At 47.8% G+C, this 20,662-nt stretch overlaps 1 protein-coding gene across 1 annotated transcript in view; it reads right to left on the minus strand.

Moving 5' to 3' along the window:
* Positions 1-3,360: 3,360 nt before the first annotated feature.
* Positions 3,361-20,662, minus strand: part of LOC142312113 (uncharacterized) — a 56,699-nt gene continuing 39,397 nt past the window's right edge. The window contains exons 9-14 of the mRNA XM_075350995.1: positions 13,711-13,903; positions 10,140-10,259; positions 8,095-10,036; positions 7,203-7,253; positions 6,435-6,497; positions 3,361-6,320 (exon numbers count right to left, since the gene is read on the minus strand). Of these exons, the coding sequence (XP_075207110.1) occupies positions 6,100-6,320; positions 6,435-6,497; positions 7,203-7,253; positions 8,095-10,036; positions 10,140-10,259; positions 13,711-13,903 (2,590 nt within the window). The 3' untranslated portion in view covers positions 3,361-6,099. The remainder of the gene's footprint in view (positions 6,321-6,434; positions 6,498-7,202; positions 7,254-8,094; positions 10,037-10,139; positions 10,260-13,710; positions 13,904-20,662) is intronic.

Genomic DNA, 20,662 nt, shown 5'->3' on the forward strand with positions numbered 1-20,662 from the left:
GAGCTCCGGCTCCCAGTGACCGCCTACATCCTGATGTCACACTACATTTTCTGAGCGGGGGCACCTGCCACCTCTACGTGCACCAGCTCTTTACCAGGAGTGTCCCGCCCCCTATATCACTTCCTGACTATCTCTGTTCTCTTCCAGCCCATAATAGGCCCGCCGTGCCGAGGCTGGCAAGTGACGAGGAGCGTCCCGCCCCCATGCGTCATTCCCTGCCAGTCCTTGCTTGTCTTCTGCCCACAGCATGACGCACTGAGCCTCCGCCGGACACCCCACGTGGATGCCATCGCCCAGTGATGACGGAGCCCGCTGCACCTAAGAGGCACGGGCTCCTTTGCTGCCCACACGCACACGCTGCTGTGATTCCGCATCAGATAGGTAAGATCACTCTTCACCAAGGGTCTCCTGTGGGTCTAATGCTTCTATACACGTGAGTACCGTAGCCTTACAACGGTCTGTAATACTCTGGCTAACGTTTAGGTGTTGCCTATCAACTGCTCTGAAGCTCTACACTTTACACTATGGGGCTGTTGGTCACATAACCAAAGCACTCTAGGTAAGCTATTTCTCACTATCTTTTAAAACTCATTATTATACAGGAGTCGCTGGGACCTGTTTCTTAACTCTCCCTCCCCTATATAGAATAATGTAACTGGACATATTATGGTATTATACACTGCTTAAGGTAATAGCCTATGCATATCTGTGTATCAATGGATTTTCTATGACTAATTCAACAAACAATGATTTATGATGTACTATTATTTAGTGGAGATACGACATATATATACATATACACACATGTACATATGTATGAGTTCCCTGAAAAATGCCCACAGGAAAATTGGCCACAGGAAAAATGCCCACAGGAAAATTGCCCACAGAAAATTGCCCACACAGAAAATTGCCCACACGGAAAATTGCCCACATGGAAAATTGCCCACACGGAAAATTGCCCACATGGAAAATTGCCCACATGGAAAATTGCCCACACGGAAAATCGCCAATTGCAGCATCACAAAGTTTCAGATCTATGATATTTGAGGTGCAAGGTGAGGATGTTCACATGATAGTTGATTAACTTGTGATTTACAGTTGATCTAGTGCAAAACTGCAAAAATGCTGAAGATCTGTGGTTTGTAGCAGCAGTCTGTCAGTATCAGCAATAGATAAAGTCTGCTCTCATTTCTCACTGATTCTGCCTTACTCCTCCCACCAGCCAAAAACAGCAGCACATGCAGAACCAGCAGCAGTGTGATCCAGAGGAGCAATCACTACTATCTGTACTCACAAAAGTATCACTGTATTATCTGTTGAGTTACATGTGACTGCAGGTCACATCTAATACATTATCATCTTAGTGGGAGTCCACCAAAATCAGGGTGCTGCAGGCAGAGATAATTGGTCCTGAAAGCCCCAAAAGCACAGCAGAAAGATGAGACTCTGTCGCTTGGACCACCTTGTGTTCGTGCTGGGAATGTATGATATGTGTTTGCAGGGCCGCCATCAGGGCATTACTACTGTGACTGGTGTAAGGGGCCCGGTGAAGAGAGGGGGCCCGGACAGGCCCGGGGTAATTACTTACGTTTGTTAAGCCCCAGGAAGGCCAGGCCTCCCCTCTTCACCGGGCCCCAGTCACAGCCGCAGCAAAGGGGCCCGGCCGTTTCAGCCACTGCATACACACACTGCTAAATTGCAGGCGAAGCCCTTCCAGTGCATCGCATGCAAATTAGCCATGTGGCCGGAAACAAGGCGGTGGAGCAGAGCAAGGATGCGGCGGTCATCCCGCAGCCCAATATGATGAGGTCATCACTTTGCATCTCATCACAGTGCTGCGGGCAACGCGGAGGTGGCAAGGACAGCTCAGTGAGCTGAACACCGCCTTGCAGGGGCGCCCTTGCCTTGCTTTAGCTGAGGGGTTGGAACCGTGGGCCTGCAAAGACTTTTTCTGCGCCCCCCGGGTAGATTCCCAGGGGCCGCAGTGCTCAAGTGCTTACATACAAATGTGGTCAGGACTTACTGTGTGAACAGGTTTAGCTGTGTGCCTGGAGTCCCCCCTCTGTTGTGTGCCTGCTCTCCAGTGAAGTCAGCCCCCTCAATGCTGTGTGTAGCTCCCCAATGCTGTGTGCAGTCCCCTAATGCTGTGTGCAGGCCCCCCAGCGCTGTGTGCATGCCCTCCAGTGCTGTATGCAGCCCCCCTCAATGCTGTGTGCAGCCCCTTAGTGCTGTGTGAAGCCCCCCAATGCTGTGTGCAGCCTCCAGTCCTGTGTGCAGCCCCTTAGTGCTGTGTGCAACTCCCCAATGCTGTGTGCAGCCCCCCGTGCTGTGTGCAGGCCCCCATGCTGTGTGCTGCCCCCCCAGTGCTGTGGGCCACCCCCCAGTGCTGTGTGCCGCCCCCCAGTGTTGTGTGACGTCCCCCCAGTGCTCTGTTTTGCCCCCAGTGCTCTGTGTTGCCCCCCCAGTGCTCTGTCCTGCCCCTCCCTGTGCAGCCCCCCAGTGCTCTGTGTAGTCCCCTCCAGTGCATTTATCACCACCAATGTTGTGTACCACCCCCAGTGCTGTTTGCCCACCTAGTGATGTCTGTACTCTGCAATTGCTGACCGTGGCACCCAGTGATGTCCGTGTACCCTTAGTGATGTCTGTGCCCCCTAGTGATGTCTGTGTCCCTAAAGGGATGTTCGTGCCCACCTAGGGATGTCTGTGCCCACCTAGGGAAGCAGCATGTGCCTCCCTAGGGATGTCTGTGTACCCCCTAGTGATGTCTGAGCGCCCCCCTAGTGATGTCTGTGTACCCCCCTAGATTTCTGTGTACCCCCCTAGTGATGTCTGTGTGCCCCACCTAGTGAAGTCTGTGCACCCCCCTAGTGATGTCTGTAATGTAATTTTTTGAGGGAAATACTTCTTTTTCTGGAACAACTTCAAGGGTGCTAACACTTTTGGCCATGTGTGTATGTATGTATTTATATATATACTGTATGTGTGTGTATGTATATATATATATATATATATATATATATATATATATATATATATACATACACAAATACACACTAGCTGTAATATCCAGAGTTGCCTAGGATGGTAGCTGTCTCTCTGTCTCTCTCTCCCACTGTCCCTCTCTCCCAGCCTCACTCTGTCTCCCTCTCTGTCTATCTCTCCCTGTCTGTCTGTGTCTGTCTCTGTCTGTGCCTCTTTCCCTGTCTGCCTCTTTCCCTGTCTGCCTCTTTCCCTCTCCCTGTCTCTCTCTCTCCCTGTCTTTCTCTCTCCCTGTCTGCCTCTCTCCCTGTCTGCCTCTCTCCCTGTCTGCCTCTCTCCCTGTCTGCCTCTCTCCCTGTCTGCCTCTCTCCCTGTCTGCCTCTCTCCCTGTCTGCCTCTCTCCCTGTCTGCCTCTCTCCCTGTCTGCCTCTCTCCCTGTCTGCCTCTCTCCCTGTCTGCCTCTCTCCCTGTCTGCCTCTCTCCCTGTCTGTCTCTCTCCCTGTCTGTCTCTCTCCCTGTCTGTCTCTCTCCCTGTCTGTCTCTCTCCCTGTCTGCCTCTCTCTGTTTGTCTCTTTCACTGTCTGTCTCTCTGTCTCCCTCTGTCTCTATCTTTCTCTCTCTGTCTCTCTCTCCGTCTCCCCACCGATATCATATTATCTCACACATAAACTTCTTATACTAAGAATGTCCTTTGTTCCTATATCAACCAATCACAGTTCCTATTAATGACCTATAGCTCCTAGCTCCGTTGACTTTAATGGAGGCAGGATTTTTGGTGAAAAACTAAAGCGTGGGGTTACATTTTCTCCTCAAAACATAGTCTGACGTTCCCTGAGTCACATGAGGCGTCTATGCAAAATTTCGTGTTTGTAAATGTGATGGTGCGGATTCCTTTAGAGGACATACACACATAAATACATGCACCTTTACATATTATATATATATATATATATATGCACACACACACGTTTTTCCAAGCATGGTGTCGAGAGTGTGGAATGTTTGAGGGGGGAGGCAGAGCTAGGGTGCAGCCTATATGGAGTCTCAAGGGGGCCCAGAAATTTTGCCAGTATGGGGCCCTGAAATTCCTAGTGGCGGCCATGTGTTTTTGCAATGGTGTAACTAGAGTCCAATGGGCCCCAGTGTGAAATTTGGACCTGCCCCCACCACTCACACACGTTTTTCACATGACTGTACTATTGTAGATGCTTCCTTCTCGCTATGCACTAATCCCTTCATCCCACAGATTCCCCTTCCAATGAAGACATGACACCCGCTTGGATAATTTGGCCAAATCGGCCTTTATTACACAAACATAACATTAAATAAATACCTTTCTTTAAAGCGAGGAGGGTTCTTGGAGCTCCAAAACCTGGCGGACGTTCCCATAAAATTGATAAACCATCCGGAGTTGTCCCCAGCCGCAAACAACCACAAGCTCGGGGACACCATGACCGGAAAACCATTTCCCTAACATCGACTCCCAGGGGACCCCACCCTGGAGAGCCCCAAAGTCTGCCAGGTAATTACCATTCCAAATAAAAGAAGTCGGGTTACCATCCACCTGATGTACAACCCCCCACCACCATTTTACCACCAACTCCAAGAACCCCACCTCACTACCGCAACATGACAGTAAATAAATAAAATACCCGGCCAAAATGACGCCGACACATTAATAAAATATACAAAACTTTCTCCTGATGAAACCCACACCCCCAGCATAACACAGGGTGGGAGGGCGTGACCTTTCCTGCTGGCTTCACATGCTGTTCTGATAGTACCCACCCCTTCTACTGATCCTATATTCCCAACTGACCACCCCTAGCACTTTTCCCAGCCCCTTAAACTTCTGACCCCCCACAGCCCGCGCTTTCTTTCCCTGCTACCAGTGTTAACCCCTCGTTGCCCTTCAAAGTCAGTCATGAGTCACTTTGCCCATGGCTCCGCTCTGGGCTCCGTTCAGCCTTGTATGGGCCCTTGTAGCGTTCTAACTTCTATCAAGACTTATGAACTGCCTCCCCTTCCCCTTCATTATGTAGTAATGTCCTCCGTCCTGGTATATATGCCTACCATCCTGGTGAATATGTCCCCATTATGGTATATATGTCCCAATGCTGGTATATAAGGTCCTCATCCTGGTATGTATGGTCCACATTGTCTCCATTCTGGTATATATTCACCCTTCCTGGTATATACTGGTATATACAGTATCTTCCCATCCTGGGTTACATGGTCCCCAATCCTAGTGGGAATTCATGTCTGTTGGCAATTTTCTGTGGACATTTTTCCCATATCATGTGAACATCCTCACCTTGCACCTCAAATATCATAGCTCTGAAACTTTCTGATGCTGCAATTGACAATTTTCCATGTGGGCAATTGTCCGTGTGGGCAATTTTCCGTGTGGGCAATTTTCCGTGTGGGCAATTTTCCTGTGGGCAATTTTCATGCGGGCATTTTTCCTGTGGGCATTTTTCTGGTCACCATATGTATGTATGTATGTATATGTGTAATTATGTGTGTTTATGATTCAGAATCAGGATACCCCGGTTTTATTTATATTATGTACGACATGTAAACTTTTTTATATCTTCTTATGTGTTTATTAATATTTTAATTGATTATATGTATTTTATCATTCTAGACCCTGCGCATTTTATGTTACGGCTTGACAAAGGGCTTGTAGCCCGAAACGTTGCCATATTACCATGGTCTAGTATTTATTGTTAATAAAAACTTTTCATTTTATATCCGTGTAACAACTGTCATTTTATACCCCTATGGTAAATTCTTGCACTGTGTCGTTCTAAAGTCTGAGCATAAACAGAAAAGGGACTTTTCACTCTGCTTTCCCATAGAGAATAGAATGAAAAGAGTCACTCTTCTTGTGCATCTACTGACTGTGGACTAGCACAGTATGGGAATGGGGGCAAGTATAAAAAATACATCCCCGGATTTCCTGTTCCACCTACTGTAAGCCCCATGAGTTTGAGGCTCAGAGTAGGGGATAGAACTGTTAGGTTTTAGGTAGAATTACATTTCTTTTGTTCTTTTCTAGTATGCTAACCTATAATTTAACCAAACTTAAAACCCGGTGCCTGGCTCAAAATGTTGTGTTTATTCTATCGGATTGCGTTTTAGAGCTGTTATGCGGTTTTTTATGTAAAACTTAACAGCAAGCCAGTTTCTGTCTTTCAGTGCAGATGGTTCTGCAGCGATACATGCCACACAGTCATTTTTTCCAGGCACTTTACATTTATGAATAAATTTAATCATATGTTTCTCTACAGCCTTCACTTCCTCCCTGTTCCAAGGTATCTTCTTTACAGGTTTTCGGCCTGAAAAATAAAAAAAATATATATTTTTTAAAATACCAGTTTTCATATCAATATATGAGAATTGCATGATATAGTATTCCGATACAACAATATAAAATTTAAAAGAACACATGCCTTCTGATTTCTTTAGTTTATGGTCCTGCCCAAGCTCTGACTCACTTTGGTGCTGAATTTGTTCTAAAGAAGAAAAAGATTATATATATAAAATATATACTGTATATACTCGTGTATAAGCCAACCCCCCTGACTTTTAACATAAAAAAGTGGGAAAAAACTTTGACCCTCATATAAGCCGAGGGTGGGAAATACAGCAGCCTAAGCCCCTCTGTAGCCCCCCACTGCTCTTCTGTAACCAGCCTGTAAGTCCCCTGTACCCTCCTGTAGCCAGCCTGTAGGTACCCTGTCCCCTCCTATGCTGGGTTGGCCAAGAACAAGTCGGCACCGGCAGGGTTGGCCGGGAAATGTAGCAGCATGTGCCCCTCTGCGCCCTCCTATAGCCGGCCTGTAGGTCACCTATGCCCTCCTGTAGATAACCTGAGCCCTCCTACAGTCCTCCTGTGCTGGGTCGGCTGAGAACAAGCCAGCACCAGCAGGGTCGGCCAGGAAATGCAACAGCCTGTCTGTAGGTCCCCTGTGTCCTCCTGCAGTTTTCCTATGCTGGGTTGGCTGGCAATGTTGGCTGGGAACGAGGCGGCGCCGGTAGGGTTGGCTGGGAACGAGGTGGCTTTTCAAATTTTTATTTTTTTTACTGACTCGTGTATAAGCCAAAGAGGCTTTTTCAGCCCATTTTCTGGGGTGAAAAAACTTGGATTATACTCGAATATGTACGGTATATTCATATTTATTTTGTGGACATCTTTATAAAATTGAAAAGCTACATACCTTCAGGGGATTGCTCATCTTCTGACTCATCACTGTAGAGCTGTACTGGTTCTAAAGCAAAAATACAAATCACCAATGTGAATGAATATGCTATGGAAAATGTTCAAAAAGTAAAAAATAATCCTATCCTACAAAGTCTATATATGTTATGTGAACCCAGTAATCAATAGATTATATACTAGGTCAACATAATATATACAGATGGAGCAAATAAATTCCTGTGTCGCATGGTGTGCCAGTGAGAAGCACTGGCATGCCATGCCACACAAGGCATTTACATTCACTGTGCAGCCACTATTGTTCGCTGCACAGCGACTGCTAATAGAACGCAGCTGATTCTTTTGAGCTGGCCGCGTCCTATTGTATTCTCGGCGGCCGCCCGGGGTTTAAGTAAAGAGATTGCGCTGTATCCCAGGCGGGTAACTGCTGCATCTTGCAGCAGACACCCGTGGGCAACACCTGCGTTCAGGTCCCTAGCAACCACTCGCTGGCTTCTCTGGTTACAGGGAGTCAGCGGGCAGCTACAGGCAGCAGTGCTGCAATGTTAATTTAATACTGCTGTGCTGCTGAGGCCGCAGCTTCCTTGGCAACCCTTGTTGGCCAAGGAAGCTACGGTTCCGCGGCCGTGGTTAACACGGCTGTTTTTGTACAGATCTGTTGCTCTGTGAATCACGGAGCAATGGATCCGTAAAAACGGCTGTGGATAACCACGGTCGTGTAAACCTGGCCTAAACATACCCGAGATAATAACACTGATATCCATCAAACAGAGTTGTTTAAAATAGAAAAGAAGTATTTCTGGAGACAGTAAATCAAAGGCTGTGCAGGTAAGCTGTAATTTTACAGAACAAAAATTACATACTCATAAATGGATATTTTCCTCAATACTAACCCTCTGGATCAATGCTGATATCCTCAAAATTTTTGCCTTTAAATTCAGCCAGTCTTCCTTTTTCAAGAGCCAAGAGAAGTTTGCTGATCTTGGCAAGCTGTAAGGTTCCTTCTGGGAGGCGGTAATATTGTCTGTGCACCTTAATGTCGTGGCCAAGAATGTCTGCTAATTGATCTAACTCTGTGTCGTTTAAGTTCAGAACTTTTGTTAGAGTAGCAACGTGCTTTCGTAGCTTGGTGGAAGTCAGTGTTTCAGGATTTTTAGCTCCACATTCTTTAGCAAAAAAGCGTATACAATCACATCCTCTGAAATGTGACAAAGCCTCTGGTCTGGCAAACATGTGAACATTTTCAGAAAGCACTCCACAAACTGTACGCTTCTCTACAAGAAGTGTCATTGCATTTTGCACTGCTGGTGTTAAAAGGATTGGAACTTTTCTACTTCGTTTACCTTGGATTTCAATTCTTGTGAAATGTTGGCAGAGCTTTTTTTCTAAGTCAGAAAGTGCTAAAGCAACATCATCATGCAGATGTGAAGTATCTCTTGAAGTAAAGCTACTTAAGAACATCTTAGAAACTTCATCCTCTCGTCTTCGATTGAATAAGATTAGCTGTGCAAGTATAACTTTTGCAAGTAATGTCCATTTTTTAACTGAGGGAGCAGTTGACAAAAGGTTATAGTACTCCTGCAGTTTTTCATCAAGATACAAGTGCATTTTTTTCACATCTTCAGTGAAAGGTAAAAGCTGAGGAGTGTTCCATTTTGTTTCTTTTAGAGATTTTAAGGCAGCTGATGAGATTAGCTCATTCCATCTTGTTTCATACAACCTTCGGAAGTTACGTGCATTCTCCACTCTGTCTTGGCATCCCTCCACTATTGCTTGGCATTCCAGAATACTGGAAATTTTCACCAAGCTATGGCCAAGCTTCACTGCCACTGATGGAATTTTAAATGTATTAGTTTCTTCGTCATAGCCAGCAAGAACTCTCACAGAATGAATGGCATGCATAAAGTTTGATGGGACAATAAAGTCTACAAGTTTGAAAAGAGGAGAACATTTTCTGGCCTCTAGTACTAACCTTCCAACTTCTCTAAGTTTTTGACGGATGTATTTGTGTTTATCAACTTCCGATCCGATTCTGTTATAGAGATGCTGACCCATCTGTACAATGGATCCATCACTTTTAATTGTGGATGAAATTTCATCTGGTCTCATATAGCTTAGAAGCTTCCAAAAACCACTGCTAATTCCAGGTGGCATGGGCCCCATAAAGGCACAGAGAGATTGCACTTTTTTTCTCCCAAGGCTTGATGATGTACTTGTTTGGTTTAGTTTACATTTTTTCATGTGTCTCCCGAGATATTTTTTGACAAATAAGCCATGGCAATGAATGCAGTGCATGAAATCTTTGGGAGAATTTTCTTTTGTGGGCTGTTTAAATGTAACAAGAACTCCACTTCCAGTTCTAATTACATTAGAATTGTGAGCAAAGTTGCCCCGATTTCGAAGATGTTCTAAAGACATTCGCCTTTCTTTTGAGCCCTTTGCAAACTTAAATGCACCTGCGACTTCAGGTTCACTTTTATGAACATGTTCGAGATGTCTTGCAATTTTCATGAATGGTTTCTCGCAGTAAACACAATACTGTTTTTTATTATACATCCTTACACCACTTTCCCTTTTGGAAAGTACCTGAACTGACACAGAGTCAGATATTTCTTTTTCCATGTTCAAAACACTGGTGCTATCAGATAGTAAATCAGTGTGTGGAGAAGTGTTGGTCTTTGTATTCTTTTGATGGCTCTGTAATGACACCTCTTCATGGATGGTGCTTGTTTCTGAACTGCTCTCCTCAGAAAAGTGTGGTAAATATTCTTCTTCGCTGTTTTCTAGGCTAAAATCAGAGCTGTCTTCAATGTCAGAGATAGTGTTCATATTTTGCTGGAATGAAAATCAAACACATTGATACATTTAATGGCCTCCTTTCACTTGTTGTAATGGTTAAACATGTAGAAAGAAAGCTGAAACATGATCTTGAATTTACCTCAATCTTTGGAGAGGTAGCTTGCTCTGTATGGAGACATGGTGCAGTTTCGGGGCTACTATAGCAGGACACCTCTAGATCCTTCTGGTTTTCATTTGTAACCATGGGTTTGTCAGCCACCTACATAGTTTAAACATAGGAACAGTACCAAATTAACAACCAAATTTGTTTTTATTTATACCTGAATTGCAGCAGGTGCTGATATGACTCTTAAGCTGTGGTTCTCTTATTGCAGTATATGGGAGAGACATGGCTTCAGAGTCAAAATATGGGCACCCTTGGGACTTCAGTGGGTGCTTCTGCAGAAGCCAGGGAGAGGGGGAGCTGTCAAAACTTGCTTCTGGACTTCATGTGAGGTGGACAATGCCTCTCATAACCTGCAGATGGAGCAAATATTTTCTTGTGTCCCATCATGCCACGAGGCCCGATTTTCTGCGCCTACATAGTAAGACAGGACACAAACCTGGAAATAAAGTAAATAAATCATGGCAAATTTACTTTAGCCGCGGGCAGTCCTGCATATACAATAGAACACGGACGGCTGAATAGAAGCAGCCGCGTTCCATTAAAATCGTGGCCACGTTCTATTTATATTCGCCGCTGCAAATACAATAGGGCGCGTCTAGCTCAATAGAACCGTCCATGTCCTATTTACATTCGCTGTGCAGCGAACAATAGCAGCTGTACAGCAAATGTAAATGCCTTGTGTGGCATGGCGCCCAAGCGCTTCTCACTGGTGCGCCATGCCACACAAGATTTCTTTTTCTCCATCTGTAAGTTATTGTGTATATTCCACCTGACAGGTTTCCTTTTAAATGAGTTTTTGAGTTTTGCATGTTAATGCAATATCATCAGGATAGGCTTGAATCTGATCAGAGGGTGTAGAGCCAACATAGTAAGATCTACATTGTGAAAGGAGCCAGAAGCAGATAGCTCAATTTACTATGCAGTGGCCATGCCAGACTGCAGCAGCTCAGCTCCCATACTAGTGACTCTGAACTGAGCTAAAGTAACCTGGCAGATCCATTACACAGTGAACAAAGCCATCTGCTTCTGGTTCTGTCAGGGAGACATCGCTGAATAGCAGATTAGTGGGAGTGTCAGATGTCTGCACCCCACCAATCAGCATTTTCAACACTAAAGACAAATAGCGTGATTGGTGCATGACCTGAAATGTGTGTGAGTATGTCCCCACGAACACCGTGACCTGAAAGGAAGAGGCAGGGTGCTTTGAATGTTGGTTATGAAGTCTGGATGTGGTGAATGTCCCCACTTGGTGCATGACCTGAAATGTGTGTGAGTATGTCCCCACGAGCACCGTGATCTGAAAGGAAGAGGCAGGGTGCTTTGAATGTTGGAAATGAAGTCTGGATGTGGTGAATGTCCCCACTTGGTGTATGACCTGAAATGTGTGTATGTCCCCACGAGCACCGTAACCTGAAAGGAAGAGGCAGGGTGCTTTGAATGTTGGTTATGAAGTCTGAATGTGGTGAATGTCCCCACTTGGTGCATGACCTGAAATATGTGTGAATATGTCCCCACGAGCACCGTGACCTGAAAGGAAGAGGCAGGGTGCTTTGAATGTTGGAAATTAAGTCTGGATGTGGTGAATGTCCCCACTTGGTGCATGACCTCGTTGTGGAAATATCTATGAATTCACTAGATAGATAAGTTCTATAGTTCTAAAGTATTGCTCAATGTGTAGTCAAGTCTCTTATTAGATGTCTAGAAGACTGTGACCTTTAACTCTGCTTTCTCTAAACACAAAGTGTTCGCACATTCTGTAATGTCCTAAGTGGTCTATCTATATTGCCTATCCTTGGACATTAAAGGCCTAGTCACACTAAACAACTTACCAGCGATCCCAACAACGATACAACCTGATAGGGATCGCTGGTAAGTTGCTAGAAGGTCGCTCGTGAGATGTCACACTAAGCGACGCTCCAGCGATCCCACCAGCAACCTGACCTTGCAGGGATCGCTGGAGCGTCGTGGAAGCATGCTGCGCTTGGTAACTAAGGTAAATATCAGGTAATCAACCCGATATTTACCTTTGTTACCAGCGCACACCGCTTAGCGCTGGCTCCCTGCACACCTAGCCACAGTACACAGTTAATTACCCGATGTGTACTGCAGCTACATGTGCACAGAGCAGGAGCCGGCACTGACAGCTGAGAGCGGCGGACGCTGGTAACGAAGGTATATATCGGGTAACCAAGGTAAGGGCTTCTTGGTTACCCGCTGTTTACCGTGGTTACCAGCGTCTGCAGAAGCCGGCTCCCTGCTCCCTGCACATTTAGTTGTTGCTCTGTCGCTGTCACACATAGCGATGTGTGCTTCACAGCGGGAGAGCAACAACTAAAAAATGGCCCAAAACATTCAGCAACAACCAACGACCTCCCAGCAGGGGCCAGGTTGTTGCTGGATGTCACACACATCAACATCACTAGCAAGTTGTGCATCAGCAGCGATGTTGCTAGCGATGTTGCTTAGTGTGACGGTACCTTAAGACCCAGGATAAGTTGAAGTATAAACACTTATTAGTATACTTGTTAACCAGTTTTCTGTCTAACCATATCATTTTCTTAGTAATTTCTTTGTCCAATACTGCCTCCAAAGGTAGGATGCTGCATTGGTACTGTATACTAATAACTAAACTGAAATTCGTTGAAATGGAGCCCACATGATGAATATAACCCATGTTTATATATACTAACCAATTATCTTCTGTAAATTAACATATGTTTTGTTACCTCACCATGTGATATAATTGGAGGTATTTAACCTCATCCATTGTAATTATACAATACAACCTTTTCCAAAATTCTACGACATTGTGTGGCATAGATTTATTGGGCTCGCAAGCAAAGGGTAATGATAATTGCGGACACGAGTTATCCAAGCATGGAGATATACCTTTAAAGCATAGGTGTATATCTCCCATTATTTCCTTATCAACCTGAAATGTATACATCATACTTTACACCTGTTTATACATTTCTCCTGCTACCCTGTGCTCATTACATTTTTGACAAGGGCTCAAACACACAGGCATCTGTCTTCAGTTTTTTTAGATGCTATTTTGATATTGTCATTTAAACTGATGCTTTTAAAGAGCATTCAGCTTTTTCAGCTGCCCCGCTCATGTTAATAGGTGAGGAGAACAGGCTGCGCTTAAATGGCAAAGTGTGTGTGTGTGCTCCCATTGAAATCAATGGGGCTGTAATACATGCCTTTTTTTGATAGTCAATTAAACGCATCTGATACATGTGTGTTCAAACACTGAATAAATACTTCTATTCATGCTTATTTTGGCCAAGAACTGATATGTGAACAGAGGTGAATAAGGTACTGCAAGACACTTCTGTGGAACAATAATGGCCATGTTGATATTGATCTCACCAGGCCCTTAATTCACTTGATAGCTGTCATCAGTAGATAGGACACCTTCCATACACTGTACATTAAATGGGTGTCTGGTCTTTGTAGTGATACATTTAGTAATTTGTAGTTTTAGACACCTAATAAATGTCTTTAGATTGAATATTCTAACAAAGTAATATAATTATACCTTTTCTCTCCAAGGGAAACTACTATCCCCATAATTGTATGTAATTTCTTCTCCAGGGTTGATGTCGCTAATGGCAAAAAGGCACAAATGTGGCTTTTTTTCAACCATAACTTTCTTCATTTTGCAATTTGGGTTTTTATATTCATCATTAACTAATCTTCCTAATGAGTCATTGTCTTGGGATGCATCAATGCTGATATAAAAGAAAAAAATGTACATGAATCTTGACATGTAGAAATAACTGGTTGATTATAATATAACCAAGACAATACAAATGTATTTAAAGGGAGTCTGTCACTAGTTTTTTAGCGTGGAGTTTTACTAAAAGATAGGTAAGCCATGGAACAGTGGGCAGAGTGCAGAGGAAGGCAACGAAGGGAATTTTGTTTACTTACCGTAAATTCCTTTTCTTCTAGCTCCTATTGGGAGACCCAGACAATTGGGTGTATAGCTACTGCCTCCGGAGGCCACACAAAGTATTACACTTTAAAAAGTGTAACCCCTCCCCTCTGCCTATACACCCTCCCGTGCATCACGGGCCCATCAGTTTTGGTGCCAAAGCAGGAAGGAGGAACTTATAAATTGGTCTAAGGTAAATTCAATCCGAAGGATGTTCGGAGAACTGAAACCATGAACCAAAAGAACCCTTCAACATGAACAACATGTGTACACAAAAGAACAACAGCCCGAAGGGAACAGGGGCGGGTGCTGGGTCTCCCAATAGGAGCTAGAAGAAAAGGAATTTACGGTAAGTAAACAAAATTCCCTTCTTCTTTGTCGCTCCATTGGGAGACCCAGACAATTGGGATGTCCAAAAGCAGTCCCTGGGTGGGTAAAAGAATACCTCGATAAAAAGAGCCGAAAAAACGGCCCTCTCTTACAGGTGAGCAACCGCCTCCTGAAGGACTCGCCTACCTAGGCTGGCATTTGCCACAGCATAGGCATGAACCTGATAGTGTTTCGTGAAAGTGTGCAGACTCGATCAGGTAGTGCTGACACACCTGCTGAGCCGTAGCCTGGTGACGCAATGCCCAGGATGCGTCTGCGGCTCTGGTAGAATGGGCTTTCAGCTCTAAAGGAATCGGAAGCCCAGAAGAACGGTAGGCTTCAAGGGTCAGTTCCTTGATCCACCGAGCCAAGGTTAACTTGGAAGCCTGCGACCCCTTACGCTGGCCAGTGACCAGGACAAAGAGCGCATCAGAACGGCGCGGGGGCGCAGTGTGCGAAAAGAAGAGCCGGAGTGCTCTCCCGCGATCTAACAAGTGCAATCCTTTTCACAATTGTGAACTGGATGGGAGCCAAAAGAAGGTAAGGAGATATCCTGATTGAGAAGAAAAGGAGGATACCACCTTAAGTAGGAATTCCGGGACCGGACGCAGAACCACTTCATCCTGGCGAAACACCAGGAAGGGGGCTTGCATGACAGCGCTGCTAGCTCAGACACTCTCCGAAGTGATGTGCCTGCCACTAGGAAGACCACCTTCTGCGAAAGGCGTGATAGCGATAACTCTGAGAACGCTAAGAGCCAGGACTCAATGGCCACCCAGTCAGGTTGAAGACCGCAGAATTCAGATGGAAAATGGCCCTTGAGACAGCCAGTCTGGTCGGTCCGGGAGTGCCCACGGTCGACCCACCGTGAGGTGCCACAGATCCAGGTATCACGACCTCCTCGGCCAGTCTGGAGCGACGAGGAAGGCGCGGCGGCAGTCGGACCCGATCTTGAGTAACACTCTGGGCAGCAGCGCCAGAGGAGGAAATACATAAGTCAGTCGAAATTGCGACCAGCCTTGAACTGATGCGTCTGCCGCCAGCGCTCTGTGCTGGTGGATGATGTACGCGACCGCCGTGGCGTCGTCCGACTGTATCCGGATCTGCCTGCCGTCCAGCCACCGCTGGAACGACTTTAGGGCTAGCTACACTGCCCTTATCTCCAGAACATTGATCTGAAGGGAGGACTCTGTCAGAGTCCAGGTTCCCTGAGCCCTGTGGTGGAGGAAGACCGCTGTCCACCCTGACAAACTCTCGTCCGTCGTGACCATAGCCCAGGATGTGAGCAGGAAGGACCTTTCTTTCGACCAAGAAGTGGGAAGAAGCCACCACTGAGGAGAGGTTTTGTCTGCCAGTGAAAGAGAGACGTTCCTGTCTAGGGACGTCGACCTCCTGTCCCATTTGCGGAGAATGTGCCATTGGAGTGGACGCAGATGAAACTGCGCAAGGGGAACTGTCTCCATTGCTGCCACCATCTTCTCTAGGAAGCGCGTGAGGCGCCTCAAGGGGTGAGACTGAGCCCGAAGGAGAAAGTGCACCCCTGTTTGCAGTGAACGCTGTTTGTCCAGCGGAAGCTTCACTATCTCTGAGGGAGAATGAACTCCATCCCGAGGTAAGTCAGTGAATTGGGTCGGTGTCAATTTTTACTTTGGGAAATTGATGATCCACCCGAACCTCTGGAGAGTCTCCAAAAGAATGTTCAGGCTGTGTTGACATGCCACCCGGGAGGGTGCCTTGACTTAGGAGATCGTCTAAGTAAGGGATCCCGAGTGTCCCTGAGAGTGTAGGCTCATCGCCACTGATGCCATGACCTTGGTGAAGACCCGTGGGACTGTCGCCAGGCCGAAAGGCAGAGTCACGAGCTGAAAGTGTTCGACCCGGATGGCGAAACACCGGGAGCGTTGATGCTCTGGTGTAATCGGCACATGGAGATAAGCATCCCTGAAGTCGATTGATGCTAGGAAGACTCCCTGGGACATCGAAGCGATGACTGAGCGGAGAGATTCCATCCAAAACCGTCTGGTTCTCACGTGTCTGTTGAGCAGAATGAGGCCCGGAAATGGACCGGAATGATCCGTCCTTTTTTGGTACCCCGAACAAGTTGGAGTAAAGACCGCGACCACGTTCTTGAAGCGGAACGGGGATCACAACTCCATTTGCAGAGACAAGTCGGAGGATGAGAGCTGAGCTCTATCCTGTAACCGTGAGACGGAATGTCTCTCACCCATCGGTTTTTCATCCAATTGCTCGCCAAACAAACGGCCGCCAGAAAATGGCAAACCGGTTAAGAACTTCTTGGAAGCAGAGTCTGCCTTCCAGTCGCGTAGCCACATGGCCCTGCGGACTGCCACCGAATTGGCGGATGCTACCGCTGTACGGCTCGCAGAGTCCAGGACGGCGTTCATGGCGTAGGACGAAAAAGCCGACGCCTGAGAAGTCAAAGACACAACCTGCGGAGCAGAGGTACGTGCGACCGCATTAGTCTCAGACAGACAAGCTGATGATAGCTTGGAGTGCCCACTCGACTGCGAAGACCGGAGCAAAAGACGCGCCTATGGCTTCATAGATGGATTTCATCATGAGCTCTATTTGCCTGTCAGTGGCATCCTTGAGCGATGAACCATCTGCCACTAATACTACGGATCTAGCCGCCAGTCTGGAGACTGGAGGATCCACCTTGGGACACTGAGCCCAACCCTTAACAACGTCAGGGGGGAAAGGGTAACGTGTGTCATTAAGGCGCTTAGTAAAGCGCTTGTCCGGAAATGCTCTGTGCTTCTGGACAGCATCTCTGAAGTTAGAGTGATCGAAAAACGCACTCTAGGTACGTTTGGGAAACCTAAACTGGTGTTTCTCCTACTGTGAAGCCGACTCCTCTATAGGTGGAGTTGGGGAAGAAGGACTAGCACCTGGTTGATGGACTTTATAAGGTCATTTACTATGGCGTCCCCTTCAGGTGCATCCAGATTGAGAGCAACGTCAGGATCAGAGCCCTGAGCTGCGACCTCCGCTTCATCCTCCAGAGGGTCCTCATGCTGAGACCCCGAACCGCGTGATGCAGCCGGGGAAGGTTCCCAGCAAGCCCGCTTAGCCTGTCTGAGGCTGCGGTCCGTGTCGGAGTTCTCACCGTGGGATCTGGGTGCCACCCCAGGAGCCCTTTGCTGTACCGACCGAGAGGGGCCTGGGGATGATGAACTCACAGTGCCCTGGCCCTGTGTTACTGATCTGGACTGCCAAGCTTCTAGTATCTTAGCAGACCATCTGTCCATAGACTGAGCCATGGAATGTGAAGCGACTCAGAGTTTCTCAGTCAAAATTGTAAACTCTGTCCCTTCCATCTGTGCAGTGGAAACCGGCAGTACCACCTGAGCCGAGGGTCCCACCAGTGCCGGAGGCTCCGGCTGAGTGAGTGCCACAGGGGCCTAGCATTGTCACAATGAGGGTAGGTGGAACCTGCAGGTAACATAGCCGCACAAGAGGTACAGGTCGCAAAATAAGCCTGTGCCTTGGCACCCTTGCTTTCTGCGGACAACATGCTGTTGTCTCCTCTTAGAGATATAGCCAAAAGCAAATAATGCTGCCAAATAGAGAAAATGTATACAATATATATATATATATATATATATATATATATATATATATATATATATATACACATACACACTACGGCACCCAAGGGGGTCCAGCACCTGACAACTGGTGTGGCTTACCAACCGCCCCAAGCGGTGGAGTGTCCACCAGATTCCCTGCTTGGGACTCCCAGAGCTGCAGAGCTCATTCTGAAATCCTCCACCGGCAGAAGTGATTATAACAATGGCTGCCAGCGATCTGAGGGGAGGAGGGAGCCGTGGGAGTGCCTAATAAAGTGCGGGCATCTGGTGCCCCACAGTGCTCAGTGAGGGGGGAGGAGGATAACAAAGCATGCTCCAGCCCTCACTGCCGACCAGTCGGCCGTCCCGCTCTTACCCCTGACTGGCAGGCCCGGGGGCGGGAGTACATGTACTAGGCCGCAAAAGCTGGGGACTAAAGTTAAAAACGCGGCCGGCCAACAGGCGCGGGCGGCGCGGTAGTCCCGGCTCACAAACCACACAGCAGCCGCTGCGACGTCTGAAACACAGGCGCTGCATGCACCGTCCCTAAGGGGACACAGAGTACCTCATGGATGCAGGGGCTGCGGAGGGAGCCCGGTCCCAGTGACCGGCGACCGGTTAGGATCCCACTTCTCCCAGAACTGCGGAGCCCGGTCTGAAATCCCCCACCGGCAGAAATGATTATAACAATGGCTGCCAGCATTCTGAGGGGAGGATGGAGCCGTGGGAGTGCCTAATAAAGTGCGGGCATCTGGTGCCCCACAGTGCTCAGTGAGGGGGGAGGAGGATACCAAAGCATGCTCCAGCCCTCACTGCCGACGTCCAGTCGGCCGTCCCGCTCTTACTCCTGACTGGCAGGCCCGGGGGCGGGAGTACAGTACTAGGCCGCAAAAGCCGGGGACTAAAGTTAAAAGCGCGGTCGGCCAGCAGGCGCGGTCGGCGCGGTAGTCCCGGCTCACAAACCACACTGCAGCCGCTGCGGCGTCTGTAACACAGGCGCTGCATGCACCGTCCCTAAGGGGACACAGAATACCTCATGGATGCAGGGCCCTGTCCCTGATGATATCCAGCCTCCTGTCCGTCAGATTCCCCCAGGGGCTGCGGAGGGAGCCCGGTCCCAGTGACCGGCGACCGGTTAGGATCCCACTTCTCCCAGAACTGCAGAGCCCGTTCTGAAATCCCCCACCGGCAGAAGTGATTATAACAATGGCTGCCAGCGTTCTGAGGGGAGGATGGAGCCGTGGGCGTGCCTAATAAAGTGCGGGAAACTGTTGCCCCACAGTGTTCAGTGAGGGGGGAGGAGGATACCAAAGTATGCTCCAGCCCTCACTGCCGACGTCCAGTCGGCCGTCCCGCCCTTACCCCTGACTGGCAGGCCCGGGGGCGGGAGTATATGGTACTAGGCCGCAAAAGCCGGGGACTAAAGTTAAAAGCGCGGCCGGCCAACAGGCGCGGTCGGCGCGATAGTCCCGGCCTCAGAAACCACATAGGAGCCGCTGCGGCGTCTGTAATACAGGCGCTGCATGTACCGTCCCTAAGGGGACACAGAGTACCTTATGGATGCAGGGCCCTGTCCCTGATGATATCCAGTCTCCTGTCCGTCAGATTCCCCCAGGGGCTGCGGATGGAGCCCGGTCCCAGTGCCTGGATGACCGGTTAGGATCCCACTTCTCCCAGAGCCCCTAAGGGATGGGGAAGGAAAACGGCATGTGGGCTCCAGCCTCTGTACCCGCAATGGGTACCTCAACCTTAACAGCACCGCCGACTCAGTGGGGTGAGAAGGGAGCATGCCGGGGGCCCTGTGGGGGGCCCTCTTTTCTTCCATCCGATACAATCAGCAGCTGCTGCTGACTAAAATGTGGAGCTTGTGTGCATGTGTGCCTCCTTCAACACAAAGCATAAAACTGATGGGCCCGTGATGCACGGGAGGGTGTATAGGCAGAGGGGAGGGGTTACACTTTTTAAAGTGTAATACTTTGTGTGGCCTCCGGAGGCAGTAGCTATACACCCAATTGTCTGGGTCTCCCAATGGAGTGACAAAGAAATCTTATTTAATCTAAGCTATAAAATGTTCTATGAAAATGAGCATGGCAGGAGTTCTCATGGTAATGAGGGGCATTATGCAGCCCTTCAGCACTGTGAAACTCCAGTAAGGGATGGGAATAGCCCCCCTCATAACAATGGGGACTAATCCTGCTTGTGGAGCTCATTTGCATATAAATTGTGATGAGCAAGCACCAAAGTGCTCAGAAGAGGGGAAGGTGTCCAGATAATACTACTAGCAGTGAACAGCCTGCCTCAAGGTATCCCTGCCCTCTGGCGTACAGGCCAAAGTGCCGGATGGAAGGCAAACCCAAGGATACACTCCATGGAGACACGGTGGGCGGGGACAGCCTGGGAACACTCCTACAGTATCACTGCAGAAGGCTTTACCGGCTGTCCCTTCCCACATTGACGCACATGGAGTTTCCATGTGTTCCCACCCACCAGCACGTCAAAGTGGGTGGGAAGAACAGGGACTTTGAATTTAGTAGTCCCTGCTTACATTTGTGAGGCACTGGTGGGTGGGAACAACAGTGTGTCATCAGGGGGTT

The sequence above is a fragment of the Anomaloglossus baeobatrachus genome, chromosome 5, assembly GCF_048569485.1.
Source record: "Anomaloglossus baeobatrachus isolate aAnoBae1 chromosome 5, aAnoBae1.hap1, whole genome shotgun sequence".
Lineage (NCBI taxonomy): Eukaryota > Metazoa > Chordata > Amphibia > Anura > Aromobatidae > Anomaloglossus > Anomaloglossus baeobatrachus.